General features: G+C 41.8%; 1 protein-coding gene across 19 annotated transcripts in view; it reads left to right on the forward strand.

Moving 5' to 3' along the window:
* cacna1da (calcium channel, voltage-dependent, L type, alpha 1D subunit, a) overlaps nucleotides 1-12,734 on the forward strand; it is a 71,111-nt gene that overhangs the window by 11,772 nt on the left and 46,605 nt on the right. For all 19 annotated transcript variants that reach the window (XM_061784643.1, XM_061784645.1, XM_061784641.1 and 16 more), the window contains exons 4-6: nucleotides 8,379-8,518; nucleotides 11,833-12,005; nucleotides 12,521-12,673. In XM_061784643.1, coding sequence (XP_061640627.1) covers nucleotides 8,379-8,518; nucleotides 11,833-12,005; nucleotides 12,521-12,673 — 466 coding nt within the window. The remainder of the gene's footprint in view (nucleotides 1-8,378; nucleotides 8,519-11,832; nucleotides 12,006-12,520; nucleotides 12,674-12,734) is intronic.

Here is a 12,734-nt window from a genome sequence, read left to right on the forward strand (position 1 = left end):
AGGCGAACCGCTACGCTTTTCCACAACCATCTTATTTTTGTACGCGCGCAGACGTATGAAAATACGCAGGTGAGTCACGTCACACACATTCCTCATACATTCTCACCTGGTAACATTCCTAATCCTCAAGTGTAAAAATAAATTGAGCAGTGCTAATGATAAACCTTAACAGGTGATGACATGTTTTGGATGTGAGTCTGCTTACTTCATGGTGCATATTCTTCTTCTCTACTCCTCTGCCGTTGTGGTCAATCCTTCTTTTGAGATCATTTTTTTTCAACAACTGATACAAATATGGACAGATCTTTCATTTGTCCTTGTCCAACTGTTCTCTGGCAACATGATGAACTAGTGGTGATCATGTCTGCGTCACAGTTTCAAGGTTCGAATCTTGGCACCAGCTTTCCTGTGTGGAGTTTCCATGGTCCCGCCTATTGCTTTCGTGGGGCTTCCTCCCACATTAAAAAAACAAACAAACAAACAAAAACCATGTAGATTAGGTTCACTGAAGACTCTAAATTGTCCGTAGGTGTGAATGTGAGTATCAATGTTTGTCTCTATGTGCTCTGTGATTGACTGGCAAACCAGTACAGGGTGTACCCTGCCTTTCACCCAAAGTCGGGTTGGACATGCTCCAGCTCATCCAAGCTCATTCGATCCTAATGAGGTACAGAAAATGGATGGCACTGTTTTCACCTATTCCCAGAATGCAACTGGTTTTGTGAATCCTGTTTGTCAATCTTAATAGTCTATTGTCTTATTTGATCCTTCATGAAGCAGGAGGTAGCCTGCTAAGACAAATTTTAATTTTTTCACTTTACAATCATTTTTCTATTTGAGTCAGGATGGAGTCGACCCCCCCCCCCCCCCCCCCCCCAAATTGACAAACATTGTCATCGTAAAGGCATTATTACCTTTACACTGTATATTGTGTTGTGTCTCCGGCAGTTTCTATATGCCGAATGTTGTTGTATTGACTCACTATTTGGTTACAACGGAACAAATTCAAACCAATGTTTGGATTCGCAATGTACACCCTCCCAGTGAGGAATATCTTCTCACCAGGGTGGGCATCATCACCCACTGAAAATAACAAAACATGAGAGCGAGACGCACATCCTTGGGAGTATCGCTGAGCGAGTGCACAAGCTCGCTATTTTGGTGTCTTTGGCAGCCTTTGCTATAAGGACGTTGCTTGGGTTATAGCATGTCACTGAAGCATATTAAAAATAAGCACATGTTTATTGTTTCCTTGGATTTGGAAAAGATTCACTTGATAGTGTGGGTATACTGGTGTTGACCTGCACTTGAAACCATCTTTGGCAGACTCCTGCCCACCTACACAGCTCTCACTTCAGCACACACACACACACGCACATGCACAGTGCGTCGCACTCACCCGCCCATACACACGCGCGCACACATGCACACACAGACACACGCACAAATGTAGCACATGTGCTCTAATACACCCCACACTAGGACCCATATATATCGTACATTTACAAGCATATGGGTGCCACTATACACACTGATAAACACTTTTGTAAAAATGAAAACGTTTGGCTCTTTTTGCTGTGTTTTTCATACACGATGTTTGAATTTATTGCATAACCGAAAAATGATGCAATTTTGTGTTATACTAATTACAGTGGTGCTTCGACTAACAAGTGACCCAACTTGGGAGTTTATTTGATATATAGAAGCCGTCGCTCGGACGATTTTTCCGGTCTAGTTGCAAGCAAAAATTTGAGTTAGCAATGGTGGTAGCGAATTTCACAACAAGCAGTAGTTTGGCAGATTGTGAATAATTCCTTAAAAAGGGTACAAGTGCTTGATCAAGCTGTTATTGCCACTCGAAATTTACTTAAAGAAATAAGAATAAAACAGGGAATTACATGTTGTGTATTTAAACAAACCATATTAACTTTGTTCTCGTGAAAGTCCCCTAGCTCATTGCTAACAGACAGTACAAAACACCAAAGATGGGCTAATGAATGAATTAATGATTTTGCAACTTAATAAACAGTAATAAAAGCAGAATGGCCTACCCTGTCCAGGGTGTCATCCTGCTTCAGGCCCTAAGTTAGATGGGATAAGCTCCAGCTCACCTGCAAACCTCATGAGCAAAAGTGCTATATAAAATGGATGGATGGAAGCAGAGTGAATTGCAGACATTTGACACCTTTGAAGCGAATTCATTCAATGCTGGGTATTGTTGTTCCACTTCAGTCCTGTGGGTGACAGTAATGCCCATTCCAGACTTCATTGCCCACTACCACTTAACACAGTACCATCTGCTGGATGTGGTGGGTCATTGCACAATTTAGCTTCCATGCTGACTGCAATGGGGAAGAGTGATATTAAATTCTCCCTTAATCTCGATCCTCACTAAAAACAACAGTCTTATCCCCCCCCCCACCCCGCAATGCATAACCTCTCACGTCACAGTTTCCGCACTTAGAACAAGCTTTTTCAAGTGACCCCCAGAAGTCAGTTTTCGCTGTAGGACATTTCATTCCCCATAGAAAATCTTGCAAATAACCAAAGTAAGAGAACAGGCTCCCACTCAGCATACTGAGCTGTCCTTTATTCATACCTCAAGAAAAAAAAAAAGGGCCCAAGTTGCGATCGCTAGTGCTAAAATCACACACCAAATTACTAAACATAGTTACAATACATATTTCAAGTGCATCTACTGTTTTTGCACCAAGATACGGTCTAACTTTACCCCTTCCCGGTTTGGTTGGGCGGCACTGACTGATCCCCACAAACAGCAGTGGGGGAGATGGAGAGATTATGGGGGAGTGATATGGACCACTACCGTAGAATGTTATTGGAAGCTCTACAGAATCCATTTCTCTTCGCAGTGTGTCGCATCAGATTGAAAATGTCATCATGACTTGATATCTGTTTCCCTTCTGTACGTTGGCTCTAAGCAAAAGTCTTGCTTTTGGTGCTGCGGCTTGCAGTATGTCATGCACATTGGCTGCCGTGATGTATATAATGCATGTCTCCAGCAGTGGACGCGCCTTGCTTTTGACATAATGTTACACTTTGTTGTATATATATGACTGCTAAATGCTCCAGTCATAATTCATTTTGTGTCAATTTCAGTGACCGGCATGGCATGCGTCTCTGGGCTCGCCGCCGCACACTGACACGCCTCCAACATGTGCATGTAGTAGCACCCAGGTGGTCATGTGGTGACCCGTACCATGTGTTTGCGGGCAAATATATTTCTGTATTCATTCTCGTACAATGCTGCAATAATACACCAGTCTCAGTACTGTACACTTGCAAATCTAGTGCAGAACTGCAATATATATTTTATCCAAGCTGATTCTGCATATTATAGTTTATCTCAGTTGGTTTGGCTCATTTCTTGAAACTGAGATTACATTTTCAGAACTCTTAAGAAAACACATACAGTTTTGTCCAACTTGTCACCCACTGTTAGTGTTCCCAAAGTGGCGATCGCCGTTTTATCTGCGTAGTCTGACAACACCTCCACAGTGTCTCATGGGCCCCGCGGACAGGACCGTCTGTGTGGTTAATAGCTTTGCGTTAGTGCTGTCCGCCTGGCTCAGTCATATGTGTAGTTATGCAGCAAAATGCATAGTTCAGCCAATTAGCATCCTTTGTCATATGGTCAGCTGCGCGTGTGTGAGTTGTGCCTGTGGGCACGTCGGCTCACCGTGCCTATTCATCTGGCAGTAGTAGAGGAGGAATGTACTGTATGTAGAGCAGCAAACCCCAGTCTATTGCATTTGACGATTTAAATGTGCATGTCAAAATAGTATATTCACACTGTTAGACATTTCATAGGGTTTTACCTTTCGCAGGGCGTCACCTGACTCAGCAATTGGATCAAACCTTCCTCAAGGTGTTTGGTAAAGTAACGGGTACTGTGCACGTGACCTCTAGAGTGAGCTTCCTCCCACAGAACTACAGTATATCATGAACACCACGTGTACATATTACATGCAGATACAACAATGCTTTTTGCAACGGTGCCATATTGTTAGTTTTCAATATTTCTACACAATGAATTCATATGATCATTCTCGTTCTTGTATAATTTTCTTGCATGTCTGTTGCTATAGTATATGTATGTCTTGTTATTCACACTAAAATCCTTAACACCCTTACAGTGAATGTTACAATGCATGCTGGGAATTATGGTGTATTACAGTACGTTTCATTCATCTTCTATCTCATAAGTTAGTAGATACAATACTTTACAATACAATTTATAATATCCAACATTCTCTTGGTTCTGTTTTCACATTAGCCATATTTATAGTTACTGTATGGTACGTGGTTAATAGAAATGTCTCACAGTGCACTTGACAAAAATGTACCTAAAGCAAATGAGGCGCACCACACAAGTACCTGATCAGGTTCACAAACCCTAACATATCCGGATACGTATTTCTAGAGCGCAAATAAACTAAGATGACTCAGAGATATTTATGGTCATCCCCAAAGGCCTCTTTCCTTTCTCTCTCTTTCTGTATTTTCCTCGCTGTCGCTCCACCGCTTCCTGTTTCTCTTCGCAGATCGGTGTGCTGATGGACAAATTCACTGCTCATTAACTAAGGGGGGATGGCTATCACATGCTATTATATTCAACAAGTTTCTATTTTCATGCACTTGGTACTGAATCATAATTAAGACTTACACAGGTCTCTTTACAGTGTCAGTCAAAACTGAAAATGATCGTTCTAATGACGGAATTATTATTACAACTGTTATTGTTACTGTATTGTTATTAGTACTGCTAATGTTGTATGGTCAATCAATCAGTCAGATATCTCTAAGCAATCACAATTTAACCCTCAAACTACTTTTTTTCTCACTATAATCTTAGAAGACTTTAGTTGTAGATATATAGTAGGGATGGGACATTTGGTATGTTTTGCATGTAACTAAATGCCCTTATGGACCGGGTTGTTTTTTTTTTTTTTTTTTTTTCAGTGTTGCAATTCACTTTGCATTGACGCGGAGTGTGTGTGTGCGTGCCTGTTGCGTGTTCACCCACTGACAGCTGTAACTGTTTCCAAGCCCCAAAGTGCAGCTCCCAGACGCGATAAAACATAAAGCCGCTAGCACAATCGGAAGATTAGAGAAACACGGAAGCACTGGCGTCCTTTAAATCTCCAGTGTGGATTTATTTAGGTTTCACTGTTGAATACAATAACAAAGGAGTGAAAACTGTTGGCAGACATTTCACTGTATGCAAGCGTTGCTTGAAACTTGCCACATACTTTTTGAAGAAGCACAAGGAATATGACCAAGCATCTCCCGGATATAACGTTAACTCGATACTCGACAGTTGACTTGACACAGTGACTTGAAAAGGTAACAGATTACAGTGCATTACTTTTGCCCGTATGAAGTACTGCGCTGTCGCTTCTGGATTTGTGGCCTCAACACAGCTCTATCATGGACACAAGAGCCGCAAGCTTTTCCCAACCTTTTACTTCAGCAACAAAGAGGCCCGTGTCTTGTATTCTGGCCTAAGTGCTCCTTATAATCTGCTGTAAACTGTTGGGAAAACGAGCCCCGCAGCACTCATCGCTCTTGCATTTCGCGGCGTCCGCTGAGAACACAAAACAGCAGATTCGAGAGGCCCTCAGGCGGAAAAGGTTATTATGTCTTCTATATATGTTTTGTGTGTGTGGTTTGTTTGCATTTTGTATTGGCTCTCCATAATAGAACTTTAATGTTTGTTTGCAGCAGCCTCTACGCTCCCTTTGGCCCCGAAAGAGACGTTTCCAGTCACTTAGCGTCAGAATAGTGTTGAAGTGTGTTGTGTGACAGATATTAATAATACCACCCTGTAATGCAGTGTCATACATAAAGCATGAAGGTAGCCTCTCTCTGGTTTCATGGCAGCTGGGAGGGCCCATGACAATTCCAAAGAGCTGAGTCACCTGTGGCGTGTCAACATCTGCAGTTGAAGCCAAAAGTTTACATACTGTACTATATAAAAAGTGCATATGCTTTTTGTTCTCACTGTCTGACATGAAATCAGACTAAACTTTTCCTGTTTTAGTTCAATTAGGATTACCAAAATAATTTTTTTTTTGCTAAATGCCAGGATAATGAGGTTTTTTTTTCTTTTTTTCTTTACAAAATGCTTAATTTCTCTCTTCAAAGCCATAAGGTTGCATACATTTAATTAGTATTTGCCTTAAAACTGTATGACTTGGATCCACCATGACTTTTCCACCTTCCATAAGCTTCTCACAAATGTTGGCAGGAATTTTGGCCCATTCTTCCTGACAGAACGGGTGTAACTGAACCAAGGTTGTAGGCCAGCTTGCTCGCACATGCCTTTTCAGGAGTGCCCATACATTTTCAATTGGATAGAGATGAGATCAGGGCTTTACGATGGCCACTCCAAAACATTGACTTTCTTATCCTTAAGCCACTTGGTAACCAGTTTGGCAGTATGCTTTGGGTTATTGTCCATTTGGAAGACCAATATTTGTGTAAATATCATGAAAATATCTAATAATAATAATATAATAGGGAGCTACTATATAGATGTAGAATAGAGATAATGATATCATAGAGAGATAAATTGTTGGTTCCTATGTTGAGAGAGTGTGGGCAAAGCAGGGAAAAAAGTTTCCAGAAAAGGGCAGCTATAAAAGGCAGTTACATGCAATGTTGAGACAATGATATGAAAAGTATCATATTGATATGTTATATGTAGTGAGTGTTGATATGATCCATCCATCCATCCATTTACAACAGCGCTTATCCTGGTTAGGGTCGCGGGGGCGCTGGAGCCTTTCCCAGCTGACTTCGGGCGAAAGGCGGACTACACCCTGAACTGGTCACCAGTCGGTCGCAGGGCACATGTTGATGTGATATTTATATTATATTTTTCGAATTTTCTGACTTAACATTTGACAAAAGTTTTTATATTGTTGCTATAATTAGATTGTTTTGGGTAGGACCTTTAAATGTTAGGCCACAGGCTGTTTAGTATTCTCTATGGGGAGAGTGACTGCCAACACACCTTGAACACGCTCGGTTTAAAAACATTCACAATTCACTGTACTCATTAGTGCGCAGTAAGTCTCTTATGGACAATGCAGAGCGTAATTAATTTAGTCAGTCATATAGCAACTCACGTGTAACAACACATGGACTATTAGTCTTCATCATATGGTCATCTGGTCTGGCGATGTAGAAGAGCAAATGGAGTGATGAGGCAGGGATGTGGGGGTTGCATACTGGTCTTTCTTACGTGTCATTAACATGCATTTCAATGCTCATGGGACACTTCATTAGGTACGCCTCCACAATCTAATGAGAGCCGTACTCCGATGGAGAGGTACATGCAATAATTAACTATGTTTATTATTCTGCTGTTGTATATGTTGCTAATATTGTTTGATTTTTTGGCGGAGAGCTTGTATTGAATGTAGGCTAATCAGGGTCTCGTATATTTGGTTGCATGTGTAAGGATGTGGATGAACTGCTGTAATCTAAGGCTGTAACGATTAATCGAATAACTTGAATAATTTGATTACCAAAAAAAAAGGTCAAAGCAAAATCTCTGCCTCGAAGCTTCGCAGGGATCAGCCAACTCTACACTCACATTTACTGACACCCACGTCACTCACCAGGCCAGGCCCTGCCTTTTAACGTCATAAATGCTCAAGTTACAGATATTTCAGTAGAATGTGATTGCCAAGCCCTAGTTTGGCAATCAGACATTCTTGTGGGCACGTCTGGCAACTTTCTTTTCTTCACTGGCCAAATGGGGCAGTTATGATTGAGCCATATAAACTCACCTAGCAATAAATGAGCTACGTTCCTGTCTGCTAGATACTGCGGCTAACATTTGACTGCAGTTGTGAACTGAACTGAAATGAATGAATGATAGTAATGAATGATTTTGGTCGCCAGGGAAAGGAAAGATGAATTGAAAGAGCACTTCATGGAGTAGGAGCATGTACAGGGAATACTCATTTTGCACAGTTCTCGACATACGAGTTTACGACATATGAAATTGAAGTATTTTGTGCAGTGGTGTAAGAATATCTCGTCACGTAGCAGAAAAAGGAATGCTCACTTACTGCTGTAATTACTGTTTTTCATTTGACTGTTTCCAGAAGTGATTTTAAATCAAAAATATACTGTAATTGTGACTTTACTAGTGCATTATCGTAGACTAGTGATAGGCAATGGCCCGTTCTAACTTATATACAAATTCGGGTCACGTTGGCCCACTAGGAAAGGATTTGTCTGGCATGGGACCTACGTAAATGGTTGGTACCCCACCATGGTCGACATGCACACTCATTTTCACACTCGTAAATGTGTTATCCTTTGTTTATTGTGTTTGTGTGCAGGAGACAGTTGAGTATGCCTTCCTCATCATTTTCACAATTGAGACGTTTCTGAAGATTATCGCTTACGGTTTGGTGATGCATCAAAATGCCTACGTGAGAAACGGTTGGAACATGCTGGATTTTGTCATTGTCGTCATTGGGTAAGTCCTCAACTTTAATTCACCTGCATATTTCTTCCTAAACAATAACAAGCCCTCCTTTAGTGCGAGAGTGATGTTTGCTGACGCAACAATAACACACGAGTTTGGTGTTAGGATTTGCACTTTGACAGTTGTGGTTGTACAGCGGGAGAGGCGGCAGGCTGTGCGAAAGTTAAAAGATGCTTAAGCCTCTGCTCCGAGTGGCTCAGTGCTAATAGAGACCCTCATACACCCACACTATATGACCCAGAAAAGACAGAGAGAATAAATCAGAGGTTTACCACCACTGGAATGAGTCACCATCCCTCCATACTCTATCTCTCCTCCAACACTCCCTCCCATCTCTGCTTTCTCTCCCCTCACCTACTGTCTTTCACTCGCAATCTCCCATCATGCACTGCTTTGTCTTCATCAGCGGCCACTTCCATTTCCGCTCAAATGTACACTTTTTGTTCCCCAGCTCAGACTGCCCTCCTTGTCACATCCTTTGCACTAGCCTCTTTGCTATCTTCATCTTGCAATCTTCTTTGCCCTCCATCTTGCTTCCGCTCTCTTGTCTTGTGACAACCTCTCCTCTAATATGTACAGTCCACTGGGTAGCTGGGTCACATCTCTGTCTGTGTGCAGCATGCAGGGTTGATCTGGCGTGCACTCAGAAAACGAAGACGGGTGCTCTGCCGCCAAGCGTTGCCACTCATTCGATGCAGTGACACACAGGCAGATAAGGCGGCCTGCGTTCGATGTCAACATTTCAAAACATCAGCGTCCATCTCGACAAATTGCACAAACATGTTTTAAAGGGCCGATGGGTTAAAAAATGAAGCAGTCGGTTACAGTCCGACTGTTCGTGTTGTAGCTCTGCTCTCTTGGCAGGCTCAGCAGCCATTCTCCTGCGTTTGTCGAGATGCAAATCAATTATCTCCTCCACGAAGGCGGACTTTGACTGAGAGTGATTACTCAATTCAAACAAGGCGAGAGTCTTCAAATTGGTTTTCATCGCTTTTTAAATAAATGCAGTTCCACTGATTTGTGTACCACAGCAGCAATTCGAGTTCAGACTGCGGATTATAGTGAAATTGCTTCCTCATAAAGCAATGTAAATAGTGAGAATAGGGGGCATGCAACGTGTGTCAGAAAGGTTCCAGGACTGGAATCCAAAAGAGATATTTCAAATTCATCCATCCATCCATTTTCTGAGCCACTTATTCTCACAAGGGTCGCGCGGGAGTGCTGGAGCCTATCTCAGCTATCAACGGGCAGGAGGCGGGGTACACCCTGAACTGGTTGCCAACCAATTGCAGGGCAGATATAAACAAACAACCATTCTCACTCACATTCACACCTACGGGCAATTTAAAGTCTTCAATGAACCTAGCGTGCAAGTTTCAAATTCAATCTACAAATTACAAATTTTCCCCTCCGAAGTAATGGCCCTGGAGGCTAAATCCCTTTCCCAGCCTTCTCTGGCACGGCTTCAGGCACTCCTGGAAAGATTTGTCCGAGAACCTTCGCAGCTTCGTCTTCATGGCCGTTTTGATGTCATCCACGTCTTCAAAACAGGAAAAGAAGAAAAATAAAATGACACTGAGCCGGGTCAGGTTAGTAGGAAGCTTGCTCCAGTATGGTGATGTTCTTCTCGGCCAGCAACTGTCGGATGCTCAGAGTATTGTGTGAAGGCGCGCTCTCATGGTGAAGCAGCCACAAGTTGTCCTGCCATATAGGTTTGAAATCTACTGTATCTTTTGTGCCACCAGTCCTGGCTGGACCTTTTCTGGCACACCTCATATGCAAAGCACGGCCCAAGGTATACGTCAACTAAGCACCTGTCTAGAACCCTTTACACATTTTTACATAGTTTTAAGACTGAATTACTCAACTTACAAACTATATTTGTTTTCAAACCGTTTTGCCACCATGTTTCCGGTGATTTTATTTGTTGTTGCACTTGATGATTTTTGCACATTTCTAAAACCACAAATGTTAAACCAGATGGCACTATAGTAAATATTATAGTGGTTTACTTTTGTTGCTTTTTAGCAGGCCAAGCTATTCAGTATCCCACTTAATGCTGTATCAGTTGGAATGTTATTTATATCACCTCCAGTCTATTGTTGGAGCTGAATATGCTATTTACCATGCATGGGTAGAAACATGTCAGCAATTACTGCTGCAATGAGTTTATCATTTGTGTAAGAATGATCCATACTCAGTGTTATTGGCAGAAACTGAGGGGCCCAAACACAAACTTTACTTAGAGCCTCACGGTGGTGTGGACCAGCTCTGGACAAACATTATGTGTTAGTACCCAGGATGTACCCCGCCTCTCAGTTGAGACCTTGATCTGGATAAGTAGTATTGAAAATGAATGAATAGAATCTGGACGATGATTGCTGTGAAAGCTGGTCTGAGTAGCTACTTTCATCTTGAAGATGTCAATTTGTGAAGGATGCGTTGTTTGGGAGGGTGAGTAACAAAGCAGCCATCTTTTCCATTGTGACTCACTTGAACAGGTGCAGTCAACACTTATAAGAGCATCTTTGAGCCGCAGTAGGCAGCTCCATTCTCCCCTTGGAGTCCATCACGTTGATGTATGCAACGATGATTTACTCTTGTTTCTATGTGAACTGATTTAGATTTGATCTTGTAGAATTGTTTGAAGTTCCATATAATAGCTACAATGTCAGAAATAGGGGTACAGTAGGAATTTGTTCCTCAAGCTTCAATCTACACTAATATATTCCATAGAGCGAATTATTGTACCCTAGGTTAGCTTTTTGTACCTTATAGCTAGGTACAAAATAAGTACTTTTTGAGGAAACAACCCCCAAAAATCTTTAGAACCCTAAAGGTACAATGATGTACTGATTTGTTTTAGCGTGCAATTAACAGTTTAACAGTGAATTGTGGTAATTCACCATATGTTAAGTTGTACTGGTAAGTGATAGTCCAACTGTGTCCTGGTGATGTCAGTATGTTTTGTGGGTGGTTGTTAAAAAATAGGTGTCAACACTTTCGACCCTACTCCGTGAGTGGTGTTAACAATAGTAAAATGAATTGTTTGATGCTACATGTGCAAAAGGGGGGAAAAAGCACTACTTATTTCATTCAGTACAAACAGGATGTGAAACAAGATACAGGACGTAAACATTTGTTGAAACACACAAACCTTTAAATAAAGGCGAAATAATTTGGATGCTCCATTGTTATGTCTCATAATTGACAATACTGGAGCAGTCTGACACCAAAGGACCAGATAAAATATGTAAAATCTTCTGTACTGTACTGTGAGATTGTATGTGTGTTCTTACTGGCAGACTCTTCAGTGTTGTCTTGGAGATTCTGACCAAAGATGAGAAAGTAGACAATGAGGGAGAGGAAAACCACCCGTCCATGCACGGGCACGGCGGTAAACCTGGTGGATTTGACGTGAAAGCCCTTCGAGCCTTCCGTGTGCTGCGTCCCCTGCGGCTGGTCTCAGGAGTACCCAGTAAGTAATGCGCCATTTCATTAGGATTTTCATCCTTTCTGAAGCATGGTCACAGATCTGAGTGATAGGTCCAGATGGTGTCAGCATACTTTGTACCCTCAGGACTCTTTTTTTAATTTTTTTTTTTTTTACACATCATTAGAGCGCCAAGAGGACAGAGCTCCTGGTGTAATAACTGCAAACACTATAAAATGTTGTTAATGTTGCAGTAATATTATTAGGAAAAACTGTGAACACTCACTACCTATAACATTTTGGTACACCTGTGCAAGCAAATGAGATCCTATGAGTGCTGTAACAAAAATACTGAAAGCCCCACATATATCTTAGTATAATGCAGTTCTGTACCACTGCAAACTACAATCATCCATCCATGCATCCAGTTTCTATAGCACTTGTCCTCATTAGCCTCGCGGCTGAGCTGGGAGGGAGATGTGGGGTGCACCCTGGACTGGTCACTAGTGTCTATGTATGAGTCTTGTATCCAGTACATGATTTGTTTTCTCCTTGCTTAGGTTTACAAGTGGTGTTGAACTCCATCATTAAAGCCATGGTCCCTCTCCTTCATATTGCCCTCCTGGTCTTGTTTGTCATCATCATCTATGCTATTATTGGCCTGGAGCTTTTCATCGGTAAAATGCACGCAACCTGCTACCTTCCTGGCGCAGGTGTGTAACATCTTAGTTATTTTTTTCTTCTGACTTCATTATTTAGTTACTGACTGAATAC

Source organism: Phyllopteryx taeniolatus, chromosome 9 (genome assembly GCF_024500385.1).
Source record: "Phyllopteryx taeniolatus isolate TA_2022b chromosome 9, UOR_Ptae_1.2, whole genome shotgun sequence".
Lineage (NCBI taxonomy): Eukaryota > Metazoa > Chordata > Actinopteri > Syngnathiformes > Syngnathidae > Phyllopteryx > Phyllopteryx taeniolatus.